Source organism: Zingiber officinale, chromosome 6A, assembly GCF_018446385.1.
Source record: "Zingiber officinale cultivar Zhangliang chromosome 6A, Zo_v1.1, whole genome shotgun sequence".
Lineage (NCBI taxonomy): Eukaryota > Viridiplantae > Streptophyta > Magnoliopsida > Zingiberales > Zingiberaceae > Zingiber > Zingiber officinale.
The window spans coordinates 104981411-105005976 of record NC_055997.1 but is presented as its reverse complement, the minus strand read 5'-3'; the positions used below and the strand labels follow the sequence as shown (position 1 = coordinate 105005976).

The following is a 24566-nucleotide window of genomic DNA, read 5'->3' as shown; positions in this document are numbered from 1 at the left end:
CCTATTTCAATTCAAATTATAACTTAAATGAAAAAGTAAATCTAAAAAAATTATAATCTAATTGTGATGGGCTTATGATTATGATGATTCAATCAGAATTGAATTGTGACCATCCACTGATTTAAAAAAAAAACATGACCAGAGAATCTGGTCTGATTTACGAGGGCTGGCTTATAATTTTGAGCCGGTTTAAGCCGAGCCGATTTAAGAAGCAGCGCGGAGGACCAGAGACTGAGGAAGCAGCGGGAGAGGAAGAGAGAGACCGAGCGTAGAGTTGAAGATAGCAGCAGTTTGATGGCGGACGCTTTCTGCCCGGACTGCAAGCGGAGCACGGAGGTGGTGTTTGACCACTCGGCTGGGGACACGGTGTGCTCTGAGTGCGGGTTGGTTCTCGAGGCGCACGCCATTGACGAGACCTCAGAGTGGAGGACCTTCGCCAACGAGTCCGCCGACAATGACCCCGTCCGTGTCGGCGGCCCCTCCAATCCTCTGCTCACCGACGGCGGCCTCTCCACCGTAATATCCAAGCCCAACGGCACCCAGGCCGAGTTCCTCTCTTCCTCCCTAGGCAGGTGGCAGAGCCGCGGCGCCAACCCCGACCGCAACCTCATCCTTGCTTTCAAGACCATCGCGACCATGGCCGATAGGTACCTTTCACCTGTCTTCATTTTCCCTTCCATTTCGTTACTCAGAGCGGCGGAGAGGGCAGAAAACTTGTGTTTTTTTTTTTTTTTGGCAAAATAAAAAAACTGCAACGACAATTTTGGTGGTGAGCTGAAGTCCAACACTAGGGTTTAGATAATCCGCTAGAGAAATGAGGTAGGGTTTCAAAGGCGAGTTAAAGGGAACAATCATGAAAATTTGGAGCTTTACCATAGAGAATTTAATGGGAAAATCTGTAACTGCAAGACTTGTAATCAGAATTTCTCAGTTGATTTCATAGTGCTACAATTTTCTGGTTTGGCTTGCATTTTCCTCTTAATAGAATGAGTAGGGATTCCCCCTCCCGTTTCTTTCCTGTACTATTATCTCTGATTGCAACCTCAGTGAAGGGAATTATGACTTTAGGGTTCTATCTGATGGATCATACCATACACTTTGATTGTTGAATTCAGGTTGATTATACCCATCTTGGCATGACCCGAAGAGCATCATCTTTATATGAGGGATAGCCTCTTTGCTCATGACAATATCTACCACGGTATCATGATTCATAACCACAGAATAATACCACAAAAGGATGCCAGAGGTTATAATAATAATAAATGTTGCAACTTTTATTAAATATGTTAAACACGTGCTGAAACAATGTGGCATAACTAGATTTGTATTGGCCAATATAACTGGACTCATACTGACAAATAAGAAAAACATATAAAAGTAAAATGCATAAAAGAAATAATCTGTGGCATATGAAAATGACTATCCAAACCTCGAAGATCATCTTATGTTTGTGGACCTGAAGGATAAAAGGAAAAGTGGAGAGTGAGCACACAAGTGTAAAGTAGGGTATGAAAGGATATGCATGATATGATATCATAAAAGACAACAACAAATCTCTACGAATGTTTTCATGTTCTTTTAGCATCATGGCATCATCAATCGTGTCCTTTTGAAATAGTTTCATAATTTTCTCAACATTTCCATTTTTACAATATTACACATTTCCTCTCCGTCTTATTTTACACAATAATGAACATATTTTATAAAGAGGTGAACAACCCATAATCCACCTATATCAAAGATAACTATCAAAGGCAAGAGTGTGGAGTATTTTTCAAAAATTAAGTCCTCCCATGTGTATTACCCAGGTGTATATGTATCTATCCAAATGCATAGCAGGAAACAAATAGTTAACTATATATAGGAACCTACATACACAATGACATTGACACATTCAAAGGCTTCTCCTAAGATGCGCGAGGCTTCCGTGATGTGGTGTATGGTTAGTTGCTTCCATGCAAGAACTAGGGAGATTTTATGAGGGGATGATGGCTTCTGCATGAGATCTAGAGATTGCGATGAACAACTTCACACGGTTTCTCTCGACATCAATTGTGTTTCTATGAGCCTTTTGTGACATCCTGAAATGGTCAATGATGAAGATTTGATAAGACAACAATGGCTTATGCACTAGCTTTAGTGATGGCAATGGCTCCATGCAGCTTCACTCAACATCGGTCGTGGTCCATCAACCTTCTCTGGCATCTCAAAACTATCAATGATAATTCATTGTTAGAGCAACTTCTCTCGACATCGATTATGGTCTTTGAGCCTTTTGTGACATCACAAAATGGTGAAATGGTCAAAGACGCTATCTTATCAGGCCCCCCCCCCCCCAATTCTACCATTTCACACACCCACTTGCACTGACATCCAATGTCTAGTACCTCCCATTCTGGCTAGGGATAGAAACCACGACCTGGGATGAGATCAAAATCCTTGTATTGGACTGAAGTTTATGAGTATTGCAAAGAAGCAAGCTTAAGCATTGGACAAATTTGCTTTGCTTAGATCATCTCTTGCCAGGCCTATTTTTCATTGATAGTTCTCAACTTTAATTTATATTGCCATATAAACTCGGAGAAGAATATTTTTAAACTTCTGCTATTTCTGATGCCATCGAGATCCATCAGTAGGTTCTTTAAGGAAGTGAAATCTCTCTATCACAAGTGTTGACAGAGAGTTATAGAATGTTTTTGGAGGGCTGATGAAAGTTGGCAAACCCTTGGTGGAAGAGAGAGGTTGGGTCTTGCTGCTGTGGGAGAAGTTGGATAAAGAAATACCTAGCAACAGAGAGATAGAAGGTTTTCTCTAGCATAGGGGCCGTGTGTTTAGGGAGAAGGGGTGGTATGTGTTGGTGCATCTAAGTATGTGTATAAGGAAGACTAAGGTTGAATTAGAGGCTGCTCCCTGAATTGTGACATCTCGAGCAAGGAAATTTCTTTTAGGCGGCTGTTGATCAAAGAATGTTTCCCTTCCCACTTGTGGGTGGGAGAAGCAAAGAGTGAATTGCTGATTAGTGATAGATTTTTGGATTAAACATGCAATTATGACTAATAAATCTTACTACCTAATAACTCTTAAAAACTTGCATGTGCATGTAACAGAAATGTGACGGACATGTATCTCCAAGTCCTAACAATGCATATTGGAGAAATTGACTCTATTGGTCCCTTTTCATTATTGTCTACTATTCTCTGAGATAAACAGAATTGATAATTTTTATTGAAGAGCGAGGCATATTTACATACAAATTAGGAATCTATCTTAAGAAACTATAATTAGGCTAATTGACAATTAGTTAATTGACAGATATATCAACTAATATATATAGATAATATGGTAACTAATATATATAGATAATACTCCTCTCGAGTTGGAGCATAGATATTAATCATATCCAACTTGTTACAAAGATAATCAACCCGAACCCCATTTAAAATTTTTGTGAAGATGTTCCCTAGTTGTTCCCCGGTCTTCACATATCTGGTAGAAATCAAGCTGTGCTGAATTTTCTCATGAACAAAATGACAATCAATTTCAATGAGCTTAGTTCGCTTATGAACACAGGATTTGATGCAATACGAAGAGCAGCTTGGTTATCACATCACAATTTTGTTGGTACTAAAATTTTAAGTTCTACTTCAGTCAAGAGTTGATATATCTAAATTATCTCATGCCATAGGCCCAAGGTTTAAAATCTTGACCCGTGTCGAGATTTTAGTCTCAGATCGGAAAGATACTGGTTCGATATCGTATCGTGGTGTGTTGATACAATTTCAGTATTTTTATTTATATATAGTAATTATTAGATAAATATGTTAATTGTGTATAATTTAAAAATAAGTTGTATATTGATTTTATATAAGTTCTCAATTATCGAATAATTTAATATTGTTAGAAGAACAATTAAATATAGTTTCTTTAAAGAAAATTGATCTATCAATAACTCGAATTGAAATTAATACATCATAATATATTACCTTACTAATACCAAAAGGAGTGACTGAATCAGATGGAAGCATTGGTTCTTGCAACATTCTATTTAGATTAACTCCATAGTTCTCCAACACCCAGATTAAATATTCATCCCATGATATGCAATATTATGTTAGATTTGAACTGACACCACTGAAATCGGAACGGGTACAAACACATGATAAGGATAAACATGAAAGCTGAGTGTATGATGAAGTTCAATTAGAATCAATCTCAGCTAAAATCTCTCGCATATCTTGATAATTATGAGCTTCCTTTAACTCCATAGTTCTCCAACACCCAGATTAAATATTCATCCCATGATATGCAATATTATGTTAGATTTGAACTGACACCACTGAAATCGGAACGGGTACAAACACATGATAAGGATAAACACGAAAGTTGAGTATATGATGAAGTTCAATTAGAATCAATCTCAGCTAAACTCTCTCACATATCTTGATAATTATGAGCTTCCTTTTGTTTGTCACCCTTATATTGACGTTGATATCGACTAGTTTTAGCTCCATGATCATAGTCTTGAGTTGCATATGTGTAATTTTTCTCACATGTCCATGACTCTGATGTCGGAGTAGGGGGAACATAGTTTTTACGACCATCAGATGCATCACCTCTGTCATCACTTTCATGAGTACTTGCACTGCTACCAACATCACTATCCTTATTTCGAACTTATCGTCAGACAACTGTGTCAGAAAGTGATGATGTTTCATCATTGTCATCATGTTCTTGCTCATCAATTGTATCGAGTGGATTTTCACTAATTCTCAATTGACCCCTTCCTATAAAAGTAGGAGGTTTGTCTTTTTCTTTATTTTTAGCAAAAATTGTAGGAGTTTTACCTTTGCCTTTTCCTTTATCTATAGACTTTGGTTGGGTTTGGGGGTTGGGATTAGGGGTGCAAACGAATCAAATCGAGCTGAATAATTTGAAAATATTGATATTTGTGTTTGAGTTCGAAAAATATATATGATATGTAAAGCTCGAAAACAAGTAATTTTGGCTCGAGCTTGATTCGAAATAAAATTTGAGCTCAAGTTCGATTCAAAATAAAATTCGAGCTCGAGTTCAATTTGAATTGTTAGAATCTTGATTCGAGCATATTCGAACTATAATTCGAAATGACTTAAATTCGAATTCGATTCGAATTATTCAAACCTGAATTTGAATATATTTAAGTTAAAATTGTGTAAAAATAATTAGAATTCAATTCGAGTTCGACTCGCGAGCGACTCGTGAACAATCGAATAAATATGATGTGTTCAAATTCTGTCGAAAAATTTATCAAACATGTTCGGGTTCGGCTCAAATTCGATAATTTCGAATACAAAGCAGATATTTTTCGAGCGGACTCAAAAAGCTCGCGAACCAACTTGATTCATTTGCACCCCTAGTTAGGATGTTTGAGAACATCCAGAAAATTGAAATTCTTATCAAAACCTTCATCATCATCTTCTTCCTCACCGATATCTTCTCTAGTTTGTATTTTTTCAATATGTTGAGTAAGAAATTAAGATGGTCATTGTGGGTCTCCTACTTCATCAAGTAATGGATTCTCAGCCTCAACAGTGCTCTACCAATCTATCATTGGATCATTCTCAGTTTGGATAAATCCAATATCAAATGGGTCTATATCACCATATTCTTGTTCTTCCTTCGCTTCTGTTATTACACTTAGTTAAAGATGCATATTATAATGAACGTAGACTATCTTCTCTAAGCAACGATAAGAAAGACGATTTCATACTTTTGTATGAATGAGGGAGAAAGTTGACCAATTTCTTTCACAATCACTTGAAGACGTTGTCTGTGAGAGAATTCGTACCGGAATCTTTTTCAAATTTAGAGCTGATCCTCCATATTATAACCACCACTCAGCTATAAGATAAATAAGAACAAAATTAAAAGAGTATTTATATTTGTTAACAATATTAGTAATAATTTTTACTATATTTACCTCTATTTTATATTTGCACGACACTGCAATAGGATCGCTAAAAGAATCATACGCCTCTCAAAATAATCAACTTTTATTAATAGTCTTAGCAATTGATTATCTATTTATTTGTAGTCTTGATATTACATTTCTAAGGGTCACTAATAAATCATCATTTGTGTCAAGATTATAATGGTATTGATATGTTGTATCGAGATAATAACCTAAAAAGAAAAAAAGGCAGCCCGGTGCACGAAACTCTCGCTATACGGGGTCCGGGGAAGGATCCATTGTATGTAGTCTTACCTGGTTTTTTGCAAGAGGTTTTCAAGAATCAAACCCGTGACCTTTTGGTCACAAAGCAACAACTTTACCGTTGCGCCAGACTCTCCTTTTGATAATAATCTAAAATAATTAAAAATTAAATATATATAATTATTAATAACAATATTAAAAATTCTTTATCATTAAAAAATGCGTACCTACCAAATGAATATATTTTTCCATTTGGTGGGCCAATCTTGCAATGATTATATTAATGTAATGTTCATACTTGGTTGATGATTGTAGATGTCTCTTAATTTTCTCTTTTTCTTCATGAATTAGGCGGTAGACGTTGCTCATTTGTTGCTTCTTGTCCATATCGACTTTACATAGAATAACGTACAAGGGTTCTATTGCTATAAGAATATTTGCGATATAGTCCCAAAATTTAACAAATATAATAATTTTTTGCACCTCATTACCTTCGATCGTATTAGAATATCGAGAGGCTTTCCAATTCTCAGAAGAGAACATGACCTTCAATCCTCCTTTTTCTGATTTAACGATTTTAACAAGAGAAAGTGAGTAGCAAACTTAGATGCTCCGGGTCGCAATATCTCCCCATTAATACATTTCTTCATTAATCCATGAACCCAATGATGATTATAGAGGAATTTTGTTAAAGATTGATCTTTTTTCACTACCTTCTTCATTATATCAAGTTTATCGATATCTAACATCATCAAATTGATACAGTGTGTTGCGCATGATGTCCAAAATAATGTTGGATACTTTTGTTTCAATAACTCTCCAGTTCTCTTAAAGTTGACACCATTATTTGCAATCTCCTACACTATATATGCTGCACCTATCTCTTGAACTACATTATCCATCAAACCATATATGTAGGGTGCATCATGATAGTCTGTAGTTGCATCAATAGATTTATGAAATATCACCTTTCTATTATAACATAGTAGAAAATTGATAATGTTTATCCGTATAGGTCGTGTCTAGTCATCATACATCAGCGTAATCCAATATAAGCTCTATTGCTTCTTGCATGATAGAATCCAAGTTGATCTTCTCCACTTATTCATCTAAAAATATGGGCCGTCAATTTTATATGCAGTCAAACGTTGAATACCAGGATCAGATTTTTGGATGTTGGACACCATGCTACGATATTGTGTTGTTTGCTGCATTTGGGGAAGTATGATTAAAATGAAAAATTTAATAATACTTTGACTGATTGACTTCTTCTCTTTTGTATATGCATCATCAATACTAGTCTATTTGCTCAATATCAACAATATCAACTGTACGTTTTCGTCCCATAGAAGGAAAAAACGAGCAATACCACATTGTGTTGAAGTAATATGAACACTTGTACTCCTTTCCAATGTTCTTGTAGCTGAGCCACTTCTATGTCACATATTTTGCTCATATTCATATTGAGTTCGAGAGGTACTAAGAGCTGCTAAAAAATCTTCGTCATTTAGAACTTTATCACGTCCTTCAAATTCATTACAGATTGGTTCTTTAGAGTTTCGGCTATGAACAAGTTCACGTTGTTGTTATTGTGTATACTTTAATGTTTTTTTGCCATCAAGTTCCTCTTTCATTGCACGAAGAACTTCTTGAGAAACTTTTGGACAATTTGAAAATTCAGATATCCACTAACAAGATGTTTTAGACGTGTGACCCACTGTCGCGCCCAATCAGATCGCAATGCATACATTGCCAATGGATTCAATTCTCTAATCGATGTGCATGTCTCCAAATTGGATTATAAGATTGTTGGTGTCATTACCTATGCATTATAAAAAATTAAGAATAATACACATTTCTATGTCATTTTATATTGTCAAGAATGTCTTTATTATTGTAAACTTGCAAATTAAGTATATAAAGAACAACTTTCTAAAAGCAATCTTCTCTAATCCATTTTTATAAAGTAAATTTGAATCAATCTCCTAAGAATATAATTTCAACCTTCACAATTTAGAATGATCAGAAGTGCATAAAATTATAAATGTTTTATTAAGAATCATAAACTTGACAATATATCTTTATCAAAACTTCTGAAATAAAGGACACGTAGTATTTCATAGGCAGATCATATAGAGATATTTAAGACAAAAATATATATTTCATATACTTAGGAAGCAATAATACTAAAAGTAAAAAATTTAATATGTTAATATTCATGGATCTAAATCTCAAATTAATTAAATTATTTATAATCAACATATAAATTAACACAAAATGCTACTTTATATATAATAATTATATAAATTAACTATTTATTTAATTAATATATTTAAAATAGTAAAAAATATCAGAATATCAATTAAACCATCAAAGTAAAAAAAAAATATATAAAATAATAATAATAAATTGCCATAATATAAATCTAATTTATTTGCTTTTTTTAGAATTTTTAAATAATATTTAAAATATTGAAAAAAGAAATTTCATAATATCAATTAAGAAAATTTATTAATTTTTAAATTTCAAATATATTTTTTTAATATATTTTATTGAAATAATTTAATTAGGATTTATAAAAATCTATTTGAAATACTCTATTTAAGTTGGGAATTGATTGAATTAATTAAATCAGCCGTCCCAATTTTCAATCGTGAATCGTGGGCATCACAGAGTCTCGTGATGCTTTCGACGAGCGTCCGGCATTGCTTTTGTCGGTGCCAGAGGTGTCTCGCGATGCCTTTAGGTCACTGTGCTTTTGCGAAGAGGGGTTGGAGGCATCCGGGACGCCTCTAGTACAACTTAGGCTTTTGTGAAGAGTGATCGAATTCGGAGGTGCCTCCGGGACACCTTGGTCCTGCGATGCTTCCGACGGTGCCGAGGCGTCCAGTGATGCCTTCAGTATGCCTCCGCTCGCTTTTAATGCTAAAATTGAAATCATACCTGCCCGGATAGTGGTCGCCGCCCTTGATGTTGCCTCGCCACTCTCTCTCGCTACTGATCTCTCGTTGGTTGCCTTCGCCGCTACCTTCCTTGCTTTATATAATGTTTTTTTATTAATCAATCGACAGAAGGAATTGATTTGATTCCTTCTGTTGCGCATCGTGATTCCTTCTGTCACATGTGACGCACACGATGACGCACACGACATTGTCGTGTTTGCTGTGTTGGTGCTACTCCTGTGATGAAACCGTAAAAATTATCTGTTTCGGGCAACACAGAATGATATTTCAATCGCTGTATAGCCCTATTGCTGACTGTGCACTAGATTTGACACAACATTTTGCTTATTACTCAGACTAAATTTCCTCTAATAAAAATATAATAACCTGAAATAGATCTTCTATCCATTTTTAAACCTACCTAATCTGCATCTGTACAATATTTAATATGAGTGTGCTCATGATTTGTCTATACAATATCCCATCTCGGTGCTCCCTTCAAGTAATACAAAATTTACCTTAACCCTATCCAATGATGAACAGTTGGAGATGACATAAACTGACTGATAACACTAACCGAATATGCAATATTTGGACGAGTCACGGTAAGGTAAATCAACTTCACAATCAACCTTAGATATCTCTCAGGATGTTCAAATAACTCCCCATCTCCTGTGAGGTGCATTTTCTGAGTCATTCGAGCACTACAAGGCTTTGCCCCCAATTTTCTTGTCTCAGTTAATAGGTTGAGGACATATTTTCTTTGAGATGAAAATATATCTTTTTTACTCGTAACTGCAACACCCAAGAAATACTTTAGCAATCCCAAGTCTTTCATGTGAAACTGAGTATGAATAAAATATTTAAGAGATGAAATTCTCTTAGTATCACTTCTTGTGATAACAATATCATCCACATATACAATTAACAAAATGATACCAACTCTTGACTGTTTGTAGAACAACAGAATGGTCAAACTTTTCATCATATATTAAAATTTTCAACTTGACTAAATTTTCCAATCCAAGCACGAAGACTTTATTTCAAACCATACATAGATTTTCGAAGATGACAAACTTGCCTTGACTTCCCCTAGCAACAAAACTGGGAGGTTGTTCCATATACACCTCCTCCTAAGATTACTACGAAGAAGAGCATTCTTGATATCAAGTTGATGTAAAGACCAATGATGAGTAGCAACTATTGAAATAAACAATTGAACATATGTTAACTTAGCAATAGGGAAAAAAATATCAGAATAATCCACACCATAGGTCTGAGCATTGCTTTTAGCGACAAGACAGACTTTTAATCTGGCAACTGACCCATCTAAATTGACTTTAACTTTGAATATCCATTTGCATCCAATAGCCCATTTCCTTGAAGGTAGATCAATCAAGTCCTAAGCAAGGATTACGGTGCCGTTTTGTGCCGGGCGGCACGGACGATTTTTACCGTTCCGTTGCCCGGCTGAAACCGGCACATGACACGCAGCAATTTCGGCGCGTGTATCGCGCGGGCGTGGGCTGTGCTTTCGGTGCGTGATACGCGTGTTGATGCGCGCCAGCACAAGCGACACTCGCGACAGAAGGAATCGATTCGATTCCTTCTGTCGCATGAAAAAATCCTATAAAACGTACCGATTAGCAGCGGCAGCGGCGAGGCGAGCACCAGGAAGGCGAGCAGCGGTAGAGGTACGATTCCCTATTCCCTATTTGTCCCGTCTCGTATGCATCGCTGGCGGCGCCGAAGGCGTTGCCGGACACCTCCGGCGCCACCGGAGGGGTCCGGCGACGCCTTCGGCGCCGCTAGACCCTGCGATCCGCCGCTGCCGAGCGGTGTGATCGCTCCCAGCGACGAGATCGGGTGCGCCCGTGCGTGCTCGTGTGTCGTGTGCGTGAGTTTTGGAAAATAAATTGTAATTTAGATTTATAACAATTCCTAAGGTAGGCGTGATATTCCAAACAAGCTTTTATAAATTCTAATTAAATTTTCTCAATAAAAATTAAAATATATTTAAAAATCAAAATTTAATTAATATTCTGAAAAATTAATTTTTAATGTTTTAAATTGTATTTAAAAATTAAAAAAATTATAAGAAATCTGTTTAAAATTTTAAAAAAATTAAAAAAAATCAGATATATATTATAATATTTTTTAATTAAAATTTAATTTATTTTTTTTTAAATAATAAAAATTCAGATTTATATTCTAATATTCTAAAAAAATAAAAATTCTAAAAAAAACTGATAAATTAAATTTATATTTTGATATTTTTATTATTTTATATTTTTAAAATAATAATTAATTAATTAATTTGTATAATTATTATATATAAAATAACATCTTTATGTTAATTTATATATTTATTATAGATAATATTTTTTATTTTAGAATTAATTTAAAATTTGGATCCATGAATATTAACTTTTGTACTTTTGTAATATGTTTAAAAATACTACAAGTCTTTTATTTTAAAAATTTTGATAAAGGTACGTTGTCATGTTTATGATTCCTAATAAAACACTATTAATCTTGTGCAGTTTTGATCAATCTACATTGAGAAAGATGAATTAATATTTTTAGGAGATTGTTTTAAATTTCAGAAGTTGATGTTTATAGTTTATATACTTAATTTATAAATTTACAATGATAAATACATTTTTGACATTATAAAATGATGATCATTACCTAGAAATGTATATTATCCTTACTTTTTGTATAATGCATAGGTAATGACACCTAAACAACAATCTCATGATCCAGCTTGGAGACACGCACGTCGATTAGAAAATCGATTCCATTGGCAATGTTTACATTGCGATATGATTGGACGCGGCGGCGGGGTCACACGCCTAAAATGACATCTTGCTGGTGGATATCCAGATGTTTCTAATTGTCCAAAAGTTTCTCGAGAAGTTCGTCGTGCAATGAAAGAGGAACTTGATGGCAAAAAAGCATTAAAGTATAAACAACAACGAGAACGTGAACTTGTTGATAGTCGAAACTCTAAAGAACCAATCTATGATGAAATGGAAGGTCGTGGTGAAGTTCTAAATGACGAAGACTTTTTAGCAGCTCTCAGTGCCTCTCGAACTCAATATGACTATGAGCAAAATATGCAACATAGAAGTGGCTCTGGTTCTTGTGGAAGTGGCTCAACTACTGCATCAACATTAGGAAGGAGCGCAAGTGTTCGTATTACTTCAACACAAGGTGGTATTGGTCGTTTTTTTTCTTCTATGGGACGAAGACATGCAGTTGATATTGCTGATATTGATCCACTAGCATTTCCAGACCAAGCTAGCAAACAAACTAGGATTGATGATGCATATTCAAAAGAGAAGAAATCAATCGGTAAAAATATTGCTAAATTTTTCCATTTTAATCATATTCCCCCTAATGCAGCAAATAACACATACTACCGTAGCATGGTGTCCAACATCCAAAAATCTGGTCCTAGTATTCAACCTCCGACTGCATATGAAATTGCCGGTCCATATTTAGATGAACAAGTGGAGGAGATCAAGACTTGGATCCTATCATGCAAGAAACAATGGAGCTTATATGGGGTTACGTTGATGTGTGATGGCTGGACAGGACCTACACGGATGAGCATCATCAACTTTCTACTATACTGCAATAGAAAGGTGATATTTCATAAATCTATTGATGCAACTATAGACTATCATGATGCACCCTACATATTTCGTTTGATGGATAGTGTAGTTCACGAGATAGGTGCAGAACATATAGTACAGGTGATTACAGATAATGGTGCCAACTTTAAAAGGGCTGGAGAGATATTGGAGCAAAGGTATCAAACACTAGTTTGGACACCATGCGCAGCACACTGTATCGATTTGATGATGGCAGGTATCGGTAAGCTCGATATAGTGAAGAAGGTAGTGAAAAAAGGTCAATCTTTAACACAATTTATCTATAATCATCATTGGGTTCATGGATTAATGAGGAAATTTATTGATGGGGAGATTCTGCGACCAGGAGCGACTAGATTTGCCACTCACTTTCTACTATTAAAATCGTTGAATCAGAAAAAAGTCGGATTAAAGGCCATGTTCTCTTCTGAAGATTGGGAAGCCTATCGATATTCTAACACGACTGAAGGTAAGGAGGTGCAAAAAATTATTATGTCTGTCAGATTTTGGGATTATATCGCAGATATTCTTATAACAGTAGAACCATTGTACGTTGTTCTACGTAAAGTTGATATGGACAAGAAGCCACAAATGGACAACGTTTACCGCCTAATTCATGAAGCAAGAGAGGAAATTAAGAGGCGTCTACAATTACCGACCAAGTATCAACATTACATTGATATAATCACTACAAGATGGGATGATCAAATGAGAAAACCTATTCATTTGGCCGGTACGTATTTTTTAATGATAACGAATTTTTAATATTGTTATTAATAATTATATATGTTTAATTATTATATGCTATTATCTCAATCCGGCATATCAATATCGTTATAATCTTGGCACAAATGATGATTTATTAGTGGCCCTTAGACATGTAATATCAAGACTGCATACAAACACAGAATCAATTGCTGAGACTATTAATGAAAGTCGATTATTTCGAGAGGCATATGGTTCTTTTAGCGATCCTATTGCAGTTTCATGCAGATATAAAATGGATGCAGGTAAATATAGTAAAAATTATTACTAATTATTGTCAACAAATATAAATAATTATTTTAATTTTGTTCTTATTTATCTTACAGCTGAGTGGTGGTTACAATATGGAGGATCAACTCCAAATTTGAAAAAGATTGTAGTACGAATTCTCTAATAGACAACGTCTTCAAGCGGTTGTGAAAGAAATTGGTCAACTTTCTCCCTCATTCATACAAAAGTACGGAATCGTCTTTCTTATCGTCGCTTGGAGAAGATGGTCTACGTTCATTATAATATGCATCTTCAACTAAGAGCAATAACAAAAGAGAATGAAGAATAGGAGTCTGGTGATGTAGACCCATTTGATATTGGATTTGTCCAAACTGAGAATGATCCAATGATGGATTGGTGGAGCGCTGTTGAGGCTGAGAATCCATTACTTGATGAAGCAGGAGACCCACCACGACCATCTCAATTTCTTACTCAACAGATTGAAAAAATACAAGCTAGAGGAGATATCTGCGAGGAAGAAGATGATGAAGCTTTTGATCAAGAATTTCGATTTTCTGGATCTCGGTCTAAGCGTTCTCAAACATCACAAACCCAACCAAAGTCCATAGAAAAGGCAAAGGCAAAGCTCCTGCAATTTTTACTAAAAAGAAAGAAAAAGGCAAACCTCCTACTTTTATGGGAAGTGGTCAATTTAGAATTAAAGAAAATCCACTCGATGCAATTGATGAGCAAGAACATGATGACAGTGATGAAACATCATCACCTTCTGACATTGTAGTCCAACGAGAAGTTCGAAATGAAGATAGTGATGTTGATAGCAGTGCAAGTACTCATGGAAGTGATGACAGTGGTGATGCATCTAGTGGTAAAAATTATGTCCCCCCTACTCTAGCACCAGAGCCATGGACATGTGAGATAGATTACACACATGTAACTCAAGATGATCATGGAGCTAGAGGTAGTACTATTCAATATCAACGTCGATATAAGGGTAACAAACAAAAGAAAGCTCATAATTATCAAGATATGCGGGATAGTTTAGCTGAGATTGATTCTAGTCGAAGTTCATCATACTCGTAACCTTCTTATTATAACTCTGATGCATCATATGGTGATCCGTCATACCAGAGCTCGGGGACGTATGCTTATCTTTATCCTTATCCTGTGCCTGTACCTGTACCCGTTCCGATTTCAGTGGTGCCAGTTCAAATCCAACATCCAGTGATGAATCAAGACACGCTGATGAACATGTGGAGAAATCAATATCAATATTGCATGTCATGAGATGCTTATTTAATCTGGTCATTGGAGAACTATGGAGTTGACCTAAGCAGAATGTCGTAAGAACCAATGCTTCCATCTGATTCATGCCACTCCTTTTGGTATTAATAAGGTAACATATTATGATGTATCAATTTTAATTCAAGTTATTCCTAGATCAACTTTTTTTAAAGAAAATTATATTTAATTATTTTTTCTAACCATATTAAGTTGTTCAATAATTAAGAATTTATATAAAATTAATATACAACTTATTTTTAAATTATACACAATAAACATATTTATCTAATAATTACTATATATAAATAAAAAATACCGAAACAGTATCGGCACGACACGATAAGATACCGAAACTGTATCGTTCCGGTCCAGGATCGAAACCTTGGCACGGGTCGAGATTTTAAACCTTGGTCCTAAGTGTCATTGTCATTTAAAGCATTCATCTCCTCTATTATTGTATCTTTCCAACTAGGCTGAGATATGATCTCACGGACAGTTTTAGGAATAGAGATAGAGTTAAGTGAAGTAATAAAAGAACAAGAGGAAGACGATAAGCCGTTATAAGAAACAAAAGTAGGATAAGTACACAGCGTTTACCTTGTGTAACGCAATAGGAAGATCATCGCTCGAGATTGGATCTGATGACGAAGTAGTAGGTGCAGGACATGAATCAAGAGGTTGGTGCCTGGAGTAGACTTGAATAATAGGAGGCTTGACAAAAGCTAGTTTAGTGACGGGTGCAGAGAATGTGATATAATATACCAACAAATCATTATCCTCCCTTTGACAAGTCGGAATAGGTGAGGATGAGAAATAAGGTGTGTCTTCCATGAAGGTAACATCAATTGAGACAAGATATTTGTTAATACTGGGACAATAACACCTATAACCTTTTTGAAGACGAGAATAACCAATGAAGATATACTTCAAAAACTTGATATCTAATTTAGCGACATACACATGAACATCCTAAACAAAACAAGTGCTATCAAATATCCTAGGGTTAACAAGAAACAATTTATTGGGAAAAATTATTTTATAAGGGATCTCACCATGAAGAATAGAGGATGGCATGCAGTTAATGAGAAAATATATTGTAGAAATTGTATCATCCCAAAAAGGTTTGGGAACATTCATTTGAAATAAAAGGGTTCGTACAATTTCAATATGTCTATTTTTACATTCAGCCCTACCATTTTGGGATGGAGTATTAACACAAGAGGTTTTGAAGTATTTCGTTCTGATCCATATAAGATTGGAATAAACTGGACGTTCCTTGGCATTATCACTTCACAAAGTAGACGCATTGAACTGAGTTTTAATTTTAGCCCAAAAGGCTTAAAACAGATAAAATAACTTAAAACAATTTTTTCATTAAATATAATCAAGTTCCACGAGAATAATTATCCACAAAAGTAATAAAATACCTAACATCAGGTTTAGACAAAATAGGACAAGGACCCTAAATATCATAATAAACTAATTCAAAAGGAATAGTAGCATGTTTATTTACTCTAGGATTCAAACTAAGACGATGATGCTTACAAATTGACATGACTCACAATCTAATGAAGACAACTTACCATATTGTGAACAAAGCTTTTTGAGCAAAGGGAGAGATGAATAATGAGCCTCGAAAGGAGAAGTTCGAGCAAGCAAAAGAATTTGAGAGCGTTGTGTCAAGCATGTAGAGGCCTCCAAACTCACGTTCTTTACCAATATTCTTCTTCGTCAAAAGATCTTGAAATAAGCAATAATCATGAAAAAATGAGATACAACAATTAAGATTACGAGTTAGTTGACTGGCGGAGAGAAAATTAAAGAATAGATTATGTAAATGTAAAACAAAGGACAGAGGAAGAAAAGGGGTAGGATTGATTGTGCTAGACCCACGAACGCAAGATGGAGACCCATCAGTTAAAGTAGCAGTAGGAGTGTTATCTTTGGACTGACAACTAGAAAAGAGACTAGAATTATTTGTTATATGATCCATGTCACCAAATCCATTTGGAGGATGAGGAAAGAAGACTTGTGTTTTGTTTACTTGAATCAACAATAATAGTGACAGAGGGAGATGAAAACTTGAGTGATTTTTGATAGTTTGAAAACTTGGCAAATTCATCTGTAGAGATAAAGACCAATTTATCAGAGACATCATTAGTGGATGCAATATGAGCCCAGTGTTTTGCTGATTTTTATACTGAAGCTTTCTACACTCAAACTTCATATGACCCGACTTACAACTGTAGTTGCACATAATACCACCTAAACTCGACATTCAAGTTTCAAAGTCCTGCGAGCCACCTCCTTTGTTTCCACCATAACTAGTTGATCTTCCAAGCACATAATTAGTATTGTGACTCACCAAAGCACCACTAAGAGGAATGAGTGCAGTACATTCTGTTTGGAGAACACGACTAAATACATCTTGTAAAGAGGAGACCTCAGAACCAGAGAGAACTTGTGACTTAGCAGACTCAGGAGGTAGGCCGGCGAGGAAGCGCAGATAGCCATCTGCTCTCGTTGGCGTTGTTGAACATTCACATCAGTAGCATATTAAGCTCCTCATATGTCTTCTTGAAAATAATTGATCAGAGGTTGTTCATACTTTTCCATACGGTAAAATACTTTGCAAACCTTATATATATGCCTGGGAGATTTCCTTTTCTACAAAAATTTCAAATAATCTATTAGTTCTTTAACAAATTTATAGTGATTAATCAAACCAATTACCTCACTATCAATACAATTCTGAATATGAAAGAACAAGCGAGCATCCTCTCTAAGTCATGTTTGATTCAAATCATTTTGAGGAGGGTCATTAGTTAAATGACCATTATTGTCAATATTTCATAGATAAAGACGAACCATTTAGCTTATAGTCGCAGGCATTACATCCGTAAGAATAAAAGGCTTATTTTCAGTCATAAGACTATCCCAAAGGAAGTCAAATAAGAGAAGAATTCGAAGAAAGATCCAAACCAACAAACGCATGCGTGCTTAGGTGCTGCTTGTGTTGAGGAAAGCAGGGCAACATGTTTAGGCTGGCGGCAAAGATCACTAGCGGCCGAGATTGGGTGATGCCTGTGATGCTTTTGATAATGTGTATCGGGAGAGCGACGGCGGCGATCTCCAGGGATAGGGCTGACCTGGTGGTTTCTCATCGGTCGAAATTTGAGATGACGATGACATGGAAGGAGAGCCGATGCGACAGTGGGTCAGCACAGGAACATCCATGTGCATTGTGCGCCAAGGAACAGGAGGCGCAATAGCAATCTGTGCGGCGACGAGCAATAGCCGACTTCGAGTGCGAACAAAGGAGGGAAGGAAATAGTACTAGTGAGGAGGTCATGGTTGGTCGGTGGAGGCGCGTGCACACGGGCAATGGTAAGGTGGTGATGTATAATGGAGATGAAAATACGTGAGAGGTAAAAGAGGCGGAGATGGAATCCTAATTTTGAATCCCTAATTTCGAAATGGCTCTAATATCATGTTCTTTGAGATAAAAAGAATTGATAATATTTATTGAAGAGGGAGACATATATATATATATATATATATATATATATATACAAACTAGGAATCTATTTTAGGAAATTATAATTAGGTTAATTGACAATTAACTAATTGACAGATATATGATAATATATACGGATAATATGATAACTAAAATATACATATAATATGATAACTAATATATACAGATAATATCTCCCATAACATAACATAAGCATACATCAGTTTAATTGGTTCATTATCTACCAGCATTGTGATGTTAGATTGCTTAAATGGTACAGACTTAATTAATATCTTCCTTCCTATTGTTTGTAGTTAGTCCCTAGAAAAAATTATACATGCAAAAAGGACAAAATAATTATACATGCATATTGTTCATATGGTTGTTATTATTGTGGTTGTTTTAGTATAATGATTACTAAAGCATGTCCTGACCTATTTAGTTAATTTTTTCCAGGTTGGGACTTGTTGCCACCATCAAGGTACATAATTTACCTGGAACTAGTTATTACATTTGCTTACTTTTATTACTCTCCAAGGATTAAAAAATTGCAGCTTTCCTAGCATCTAATTGACTAGGGAAGCTTTCAAAAAGCAAATTGAATAAAATCAATGTGATCGAATCTTTCTCAAGCAATGGTCTTGAGCCTAACAAGTTTTAGAAAGGTTTATCTATGTGGAAGTGGTTGACCTACTGTATTGCACATATACAATATGAGGGAGCATATGTTCTTGATTTAAAACATTTATATTGATAAAAGTTACTAACATTTATCCAACAAAATATATACATGAACAATTATATGTTGATCAAATATAAAACAAATAATATAACAATGTAGAATAGTTCATATTTATTAGTAACATGCATATATATTTAATATCTAAACTGGTTATCATTTGCAAAATAAATGTTTTGCACTTACAAGTTGCTTCCATATCAAAAACTTTGATTGGTGTTTCATAATCAGAAGATTTGATCTTATTTAGGGCAGTCCGGTGCATGAAGCTCCCGTCATGTGGGTGTCGGGAAGGATCCATTGTATGCAGCCTTATCCTGCATTTTGCAAGAGGCTGTTTCCCGGATTCGAACCCGTGACCTTTTGGTCATATAACAACTTTACTATTGCGCCAAGGCTTCCCTTCTAAGATTTGATCTTATTTATTGGAGAAAAATCGTCATAAAAGTCCTCAAGTCCTCAAAATGAACTGAATCAATTTTTTTTTCCTTTTCATGTGATAAGATAATCATCTGGCCCACCTTGATGCGTGAACTCCCTTAAGGGGTTGCTTATTGTGTGTATGATGCACTACCTCATCAAACATGCTTATCTGGCTACCTTTTAGAACATTGGTGTCTAATTCTTCCTCCAATGGTAGCCTTAAAGAGTGTTGATAAGCATAATGTTTTAGTAATGCAAACCCTGTCAATGGTCAACTCAGTTGAGTTTTTTTAAATCTTTTTTTTATTAAAAATAATCTTTAGATTTTCAAAAACGGACTTTGATCAAATATAGTCAGCCCCACCTAGTGGGATAAAGTTTGGTTATTGTTGTTTGATCAAATAAAATGTTGGGCGCTGATGTCATTGGAACATTCAAAACGTTGGATTGGTTCTGTGGCTTGGAAATTTTTGACAAAGTAACATTTTAAGTTATTCATCCTTAGTCATCATGGAAATAACATTACAAAGTTCCAATGCTTCTGACTTCATTGTTTCTTATTCCTACAGTTAGGTTAACATTAGTGTTTGTTTATCTTAATGTTTCTAGCTTATGATGCAGGATTTGCTTTTGGTAGATGGACCAACATAAGTCTTTTTTTCTCTGACTTGGATTCGTTTAAGATGTCATAGCATGATTTTTTCCCCAGTAATTATCTGTGTTGCACAATTTGGCACTTTCAAATTGCTTCACCAATCAAGATTTCCCTAACTTTTCTACTTATCCTGCTGAAATTATATTTGCCAAATACGTAAAATATGTAATAACGTATGAAATGCAATATTCAATATTCTTCTGTAAAATAATATAAGTAGGATGTATATAATCAATATGTAAAGTGCTTTTGAATAACTTAAAGTTTCAACTTACAAGTCAATTTAATTTTGTCTAAACTGGTTTTAAATGGACCAAATAGGTTTTTTTTTTTTTTAAATGCAGATGCAAACCACATTTGCCATATGCGTTTATACGCCCACTTTGTGGGTTCATTCAAAATCTACTTTGCAGCCAAATGTGCAGCCCAACTGTTTTTTACAACCATGATATGAAACTGTGCTTGTATAAGGATAAGCAATGATTTTCTTAGATTGGAATTTGCATGATGGACTTTTCACTTGTTTCTTTTTGTAAAATGTAATTAGGCAACCTATATACATGATGACATTTTGCAGGCTTCTCAAAAGACATACATCATTTGCTGAACTTGGAAGTATTAGATCAGGTGCATATTCAAATATGCACTAGCTTAATATTTTGTTCAACATTTCTGTATTTTACTTGTATAAGCTGTCCACTTTTGGTGATTATTCACCTTTGCAACAAAAGTGCATTTCGATGGAAAAAATACCCCATAATTTTACTATGCTGATCTGGTAATCTCCTAAGAACAGTTTGTATGGCAATCATCATTGGTGTGTAAGTAATGATTTGTTTGGCAAGGGTGCTGTGCATTGTTTTTTTCTTTTTGGATCCTTTACTCCAGTTAATCTTATGTCTTATTCAAGGATCGGGCTAACGAGATATACAAGAAAATTGAAGATCTTAAGTCTATTAGAGGGAGAAACCAAGATGCAATTTTAGCTGCTTGCTTATATATTGCATGCCGACAAGAGGACAGGCCTAGGACTGTAAAGGGTATGTAGTACTTTTTGTTTATCTGTCTGTACATATGCTTGCAAATGTAACTGATATATTTATTCAAATTAGAAATTTGTTCTGTTGCCAATGGAGCTACGAAAAAAGAAATTGGTCGGGCTAAAGAGTTCATTGTAAAGCAACTTGAAGTTGAGATGGGACAGTCAATGGAGATGGGAACAATTCATGCAGGAGATTTTCTAGTTAGTTAAATAAACCACTAGTTCTATTATTTAATTATTTGATGAAATTTGACCGGTGTTTCTCTGACTTTCAGTTTTTGGGGGCTACTATTGTAGAATTTCTCATTTAGAACATTTTTTTTATTTGCTGTTTAACGTGCCTCGTCCTTGAATTTATAGAGACGATTTTGTTCACATCTTGGCATGACAAACCAAGCAGTGAAAGCCGCTCAAGAAGCAGTGCAGAAGTCAGAAGAGCTTGACATAAGGTATTGTTACAAAAGTGTTTTGGTATTGGTGGCATGTTTTTGCATGATCTTTCCTTTGATCTTTCTTTCTTTCTTTTATTGGAATTTTATAATTATAAAGTAATGGTTTCCTCTAAGTGTTTGGTTCTCTCCTAAGAATCGGAATGGAAATGAGTATCATAGTATTATGGAATGAGAATGGGTATGAGCTTGGGTATCATTCTTAAAAATGATGTTTGGTTAGTTAAATATTTTCAATCGGAATGAATCTAAATTTCCTTTTTTACCCTTACAAGAAAATAAGAGAAAAAATTAGATGGGAGAGAAAGTTGAATGTGAGAGAAAATGATGAGAAAGAAAGTGTGATGAGAGAGAAAGTGTGTTGGAAAAAAATGAAGAGAGAGAAAGTATGATGAGAGAAAATGAGGAGAGAGTGCATGATAGGAGAGATTGAGAAAAGAAAAGGTATGATGAGAGAGAAAGTGTGCTGAGAGAGAAAGAGTGATGGGAAAATATGAAGAGAAAAAAAATATTATGAGAGAAAATGAAAGAGTGAGGAGAGAGAAAGTACGATGAGAGAGAAAAAGTGATGGGGAAAAATGAAGAGAGAAAAAAGTATGATGAGAGACTGAGGAGAGAGAAAGTATGCTGAGAGAGAAAGAGTGATGGAAAAAATGAAGAGAGAGAAAGTATTATGAGAGAAAAATGAAAAAGTGAGGAGAGAGAAAGTATGATGAGAGAAAAGTGGGTTGAGAGAGAAAGAGTGATGGGAAAAAATGAAGAGAGAGAAAGTGTCAAGAGAGAGAAAGTGTGATGAGAGAAAAAGTGTGATTAGAGAAAATAAAAAGAGAGTGTGATGAGAGAAAATGAAGAGAGAGAAAGTATGATGAGAGAAAATGAGGAGAGAGAGTATACTAAGAGAGATTGAGGCGAGAGAAAGTACGATGAGAGAGAAAGTATGATGAAAAATAAGGAGAAAGTATGATGGAAGAGAATGAAGAGAGAGAAAATGAGGAGAGAGAATGTATGATGGAAGAGAATATAGAGAGAAAATGGTAGAGAATGTGTGATGAGAGAGAATGAGGAGAGAGAAAGTATGTTGAGAGAGAAAGTGTGATGATAAAATAAGGAGAGAGAAAATATGATGAGAGAGAACAAGGAGAGAGTTAGAGAGTGTGTGAAATTAAAAAAAAAATTGAACAAATATACTAAGGGTATTTTTGTCTAAAACTTAATTCACATTCCTATTCCATCAAAACCCAAGGGAGGGGGTGAGTTTTATCCATACCCAAATTTTTGGGTTTCATTCCAAAATATTGATTCCATTTCCATCAACCAAACACAAGATTTGGGAATGAATCCATTCCTCCATTCCCAAACCCATAAACCAAACGCCACCTAAAAGTTTCAGTTGCTATTGAGGCATTTTTCATTTAGAAGCTATATATAACAACCTATTCCATTGGAAGAACAAATAAGTTAGAGGTTGAATGAGCATGGATGGATAGATGAGATGATGGGGGCTTTGAGGCACGAGGAGAGGTCGATGGCGGGGGTTTTGTGACACGATAATGACGACGGTGGCAGATGTAGCAAATATTATACAAAATATAGTAGTGGCTAGGAAAGGTAATAACAAAATTACTAACATCCGTCCCTCGCTTTGCCTGATTTGAGTGGACCAAAAAGAAAAGATATGCCAATTTCTACAGTTTGACCTATCCTTTTCTGATCCATCCTCTGGATCTAGTAGGCTAATGTAAACATATGCACATCTACAAGTGAATTTTATGCCTACCCGAGGAACTGACTGATATGATACATAAAAGTCAGCTTGCATAGCAAACCACCCATGATCATGGTATGTTATGATGGGACCGGGGGGGCACTATATAGATTATAGCATATTCATTACCCAATTCACTCTTTAATTTGAGAAAAGTAAAATCATATTTTACTTGGAGTTGTAGATTAAAATGAAGAAAATTCCTGACAAATAACAGATTCTCTTATTGATCCTATTGCTTGAAATTCTGTCCTCTTGCAAAAGTATATCAAGTCGGCGGTTCTGACTGCAGAAATTTTACGCAGGAGAAGTCCCATTTCAATTGCAGCAGCTATTATATACATGATAACACAGTTATCAGATGACAAGAAGCCCCTCAAAGGTTCTTCAGTCTTCTTTACTCTTAGCCATATGCTCTGTCCTTATATATCTTCATTCTCAGATATTTCTCTGGCAACTGGAGTAGCAGAAGGCACCATAAGAAATTCCTACAAAGATCTCTATCCGTACGCTTCAAGAATTATTCCAACATCCTATGCAAAAGAGGAGGATTTGAAAAGCTTATGCACCCCATAGCTTGGGTGGAGTTATCTACTACCTTAGAAGTGTGTCAGGTACCCTTCTCATTCAACACTCGAGCCATTTACTGTATCTACTATGTATATATTTCTTCTGAGATCGAATACTCTTGTCCTGTAGTATCTGATTTCCAGTTAATCTAGTTTAATTAAATGTGCTAACCTAGGATGAGAATGCTATCACTGTAGAGGTAGATGAATTTGCAAATTGTTGTTGATGCTGATGCTGATGCTGTTGTATAAAAACAATGTATTGTATTAGTTCAAAACAGATTCTAGTATCTTGATAATTTCAACAAATTTAATTCTCTGGTCAGGTAATTA

At 35.2% G+C, this 24566-nt stretch overlaps 1 protein-coding gene across 2 annotated transcripts; it reads left to right on the top strand.

Moving 5' to 3' along the window:
• The first annotated feature begins 221 nt into the window (after positions 1 to 221).
• On the top strand, positions 222 to 24566 carry LOC121997241 (transcription initiation factor IIB). 2 transcript variants are annotated; one of them, XM_042551558.1, is made up of 7 exons: positions 222 to 647; positions 19048 to 19072; positions 21319 to 21448; positions 21521 to 21651; positions 21811 to 21899; positions 23970 to 24046; positions 24107 to 24566. In XM_042551558.1, the coding sequence occupies exons 1-7, from the start codon at positions 295 to 297 to the stop codon at positions 24238 to 24240; spliced, it is 939 nt and encodes a 312-aa protein (XP_042407492.1). In that variant the 5' UTR covers positions 222 to 294; the 3' UTR covers positions 24241 to 24566. The 2 variants fall into 2 exon arrangements, with proteins under 2 accessions (XP_042407492.1, XP_042407491.1); XM_042551557.1 differs by having other exon boundaries at positions 23970 to 24566.

Excerpts from the sequence above, each read along its gene's own strand:
- LOC121997241 (XM_042551557.1), top strand. The coding sequence starts at position 295 with ATGGCGGACGCTTTCTGCCCGGACTGCAAGCGGAGCACGGAGGTGGTG. Across the intron at positions 21,449-21,520 it reads CAGGCCTAGGACTGTAAAGG|AAATTTGTTCTGTTGCCAAT; the intron begins GTATGTAGTACT and ends TATTCAAATTAG. Across the intron at positions 21,652-21,810 it reads TTCATGCAGGAGATTTTCTA|AGACGATTTTGTTCACATCT; the intron begins GTTAGTTAAATA and ends TTGAATTTATAG.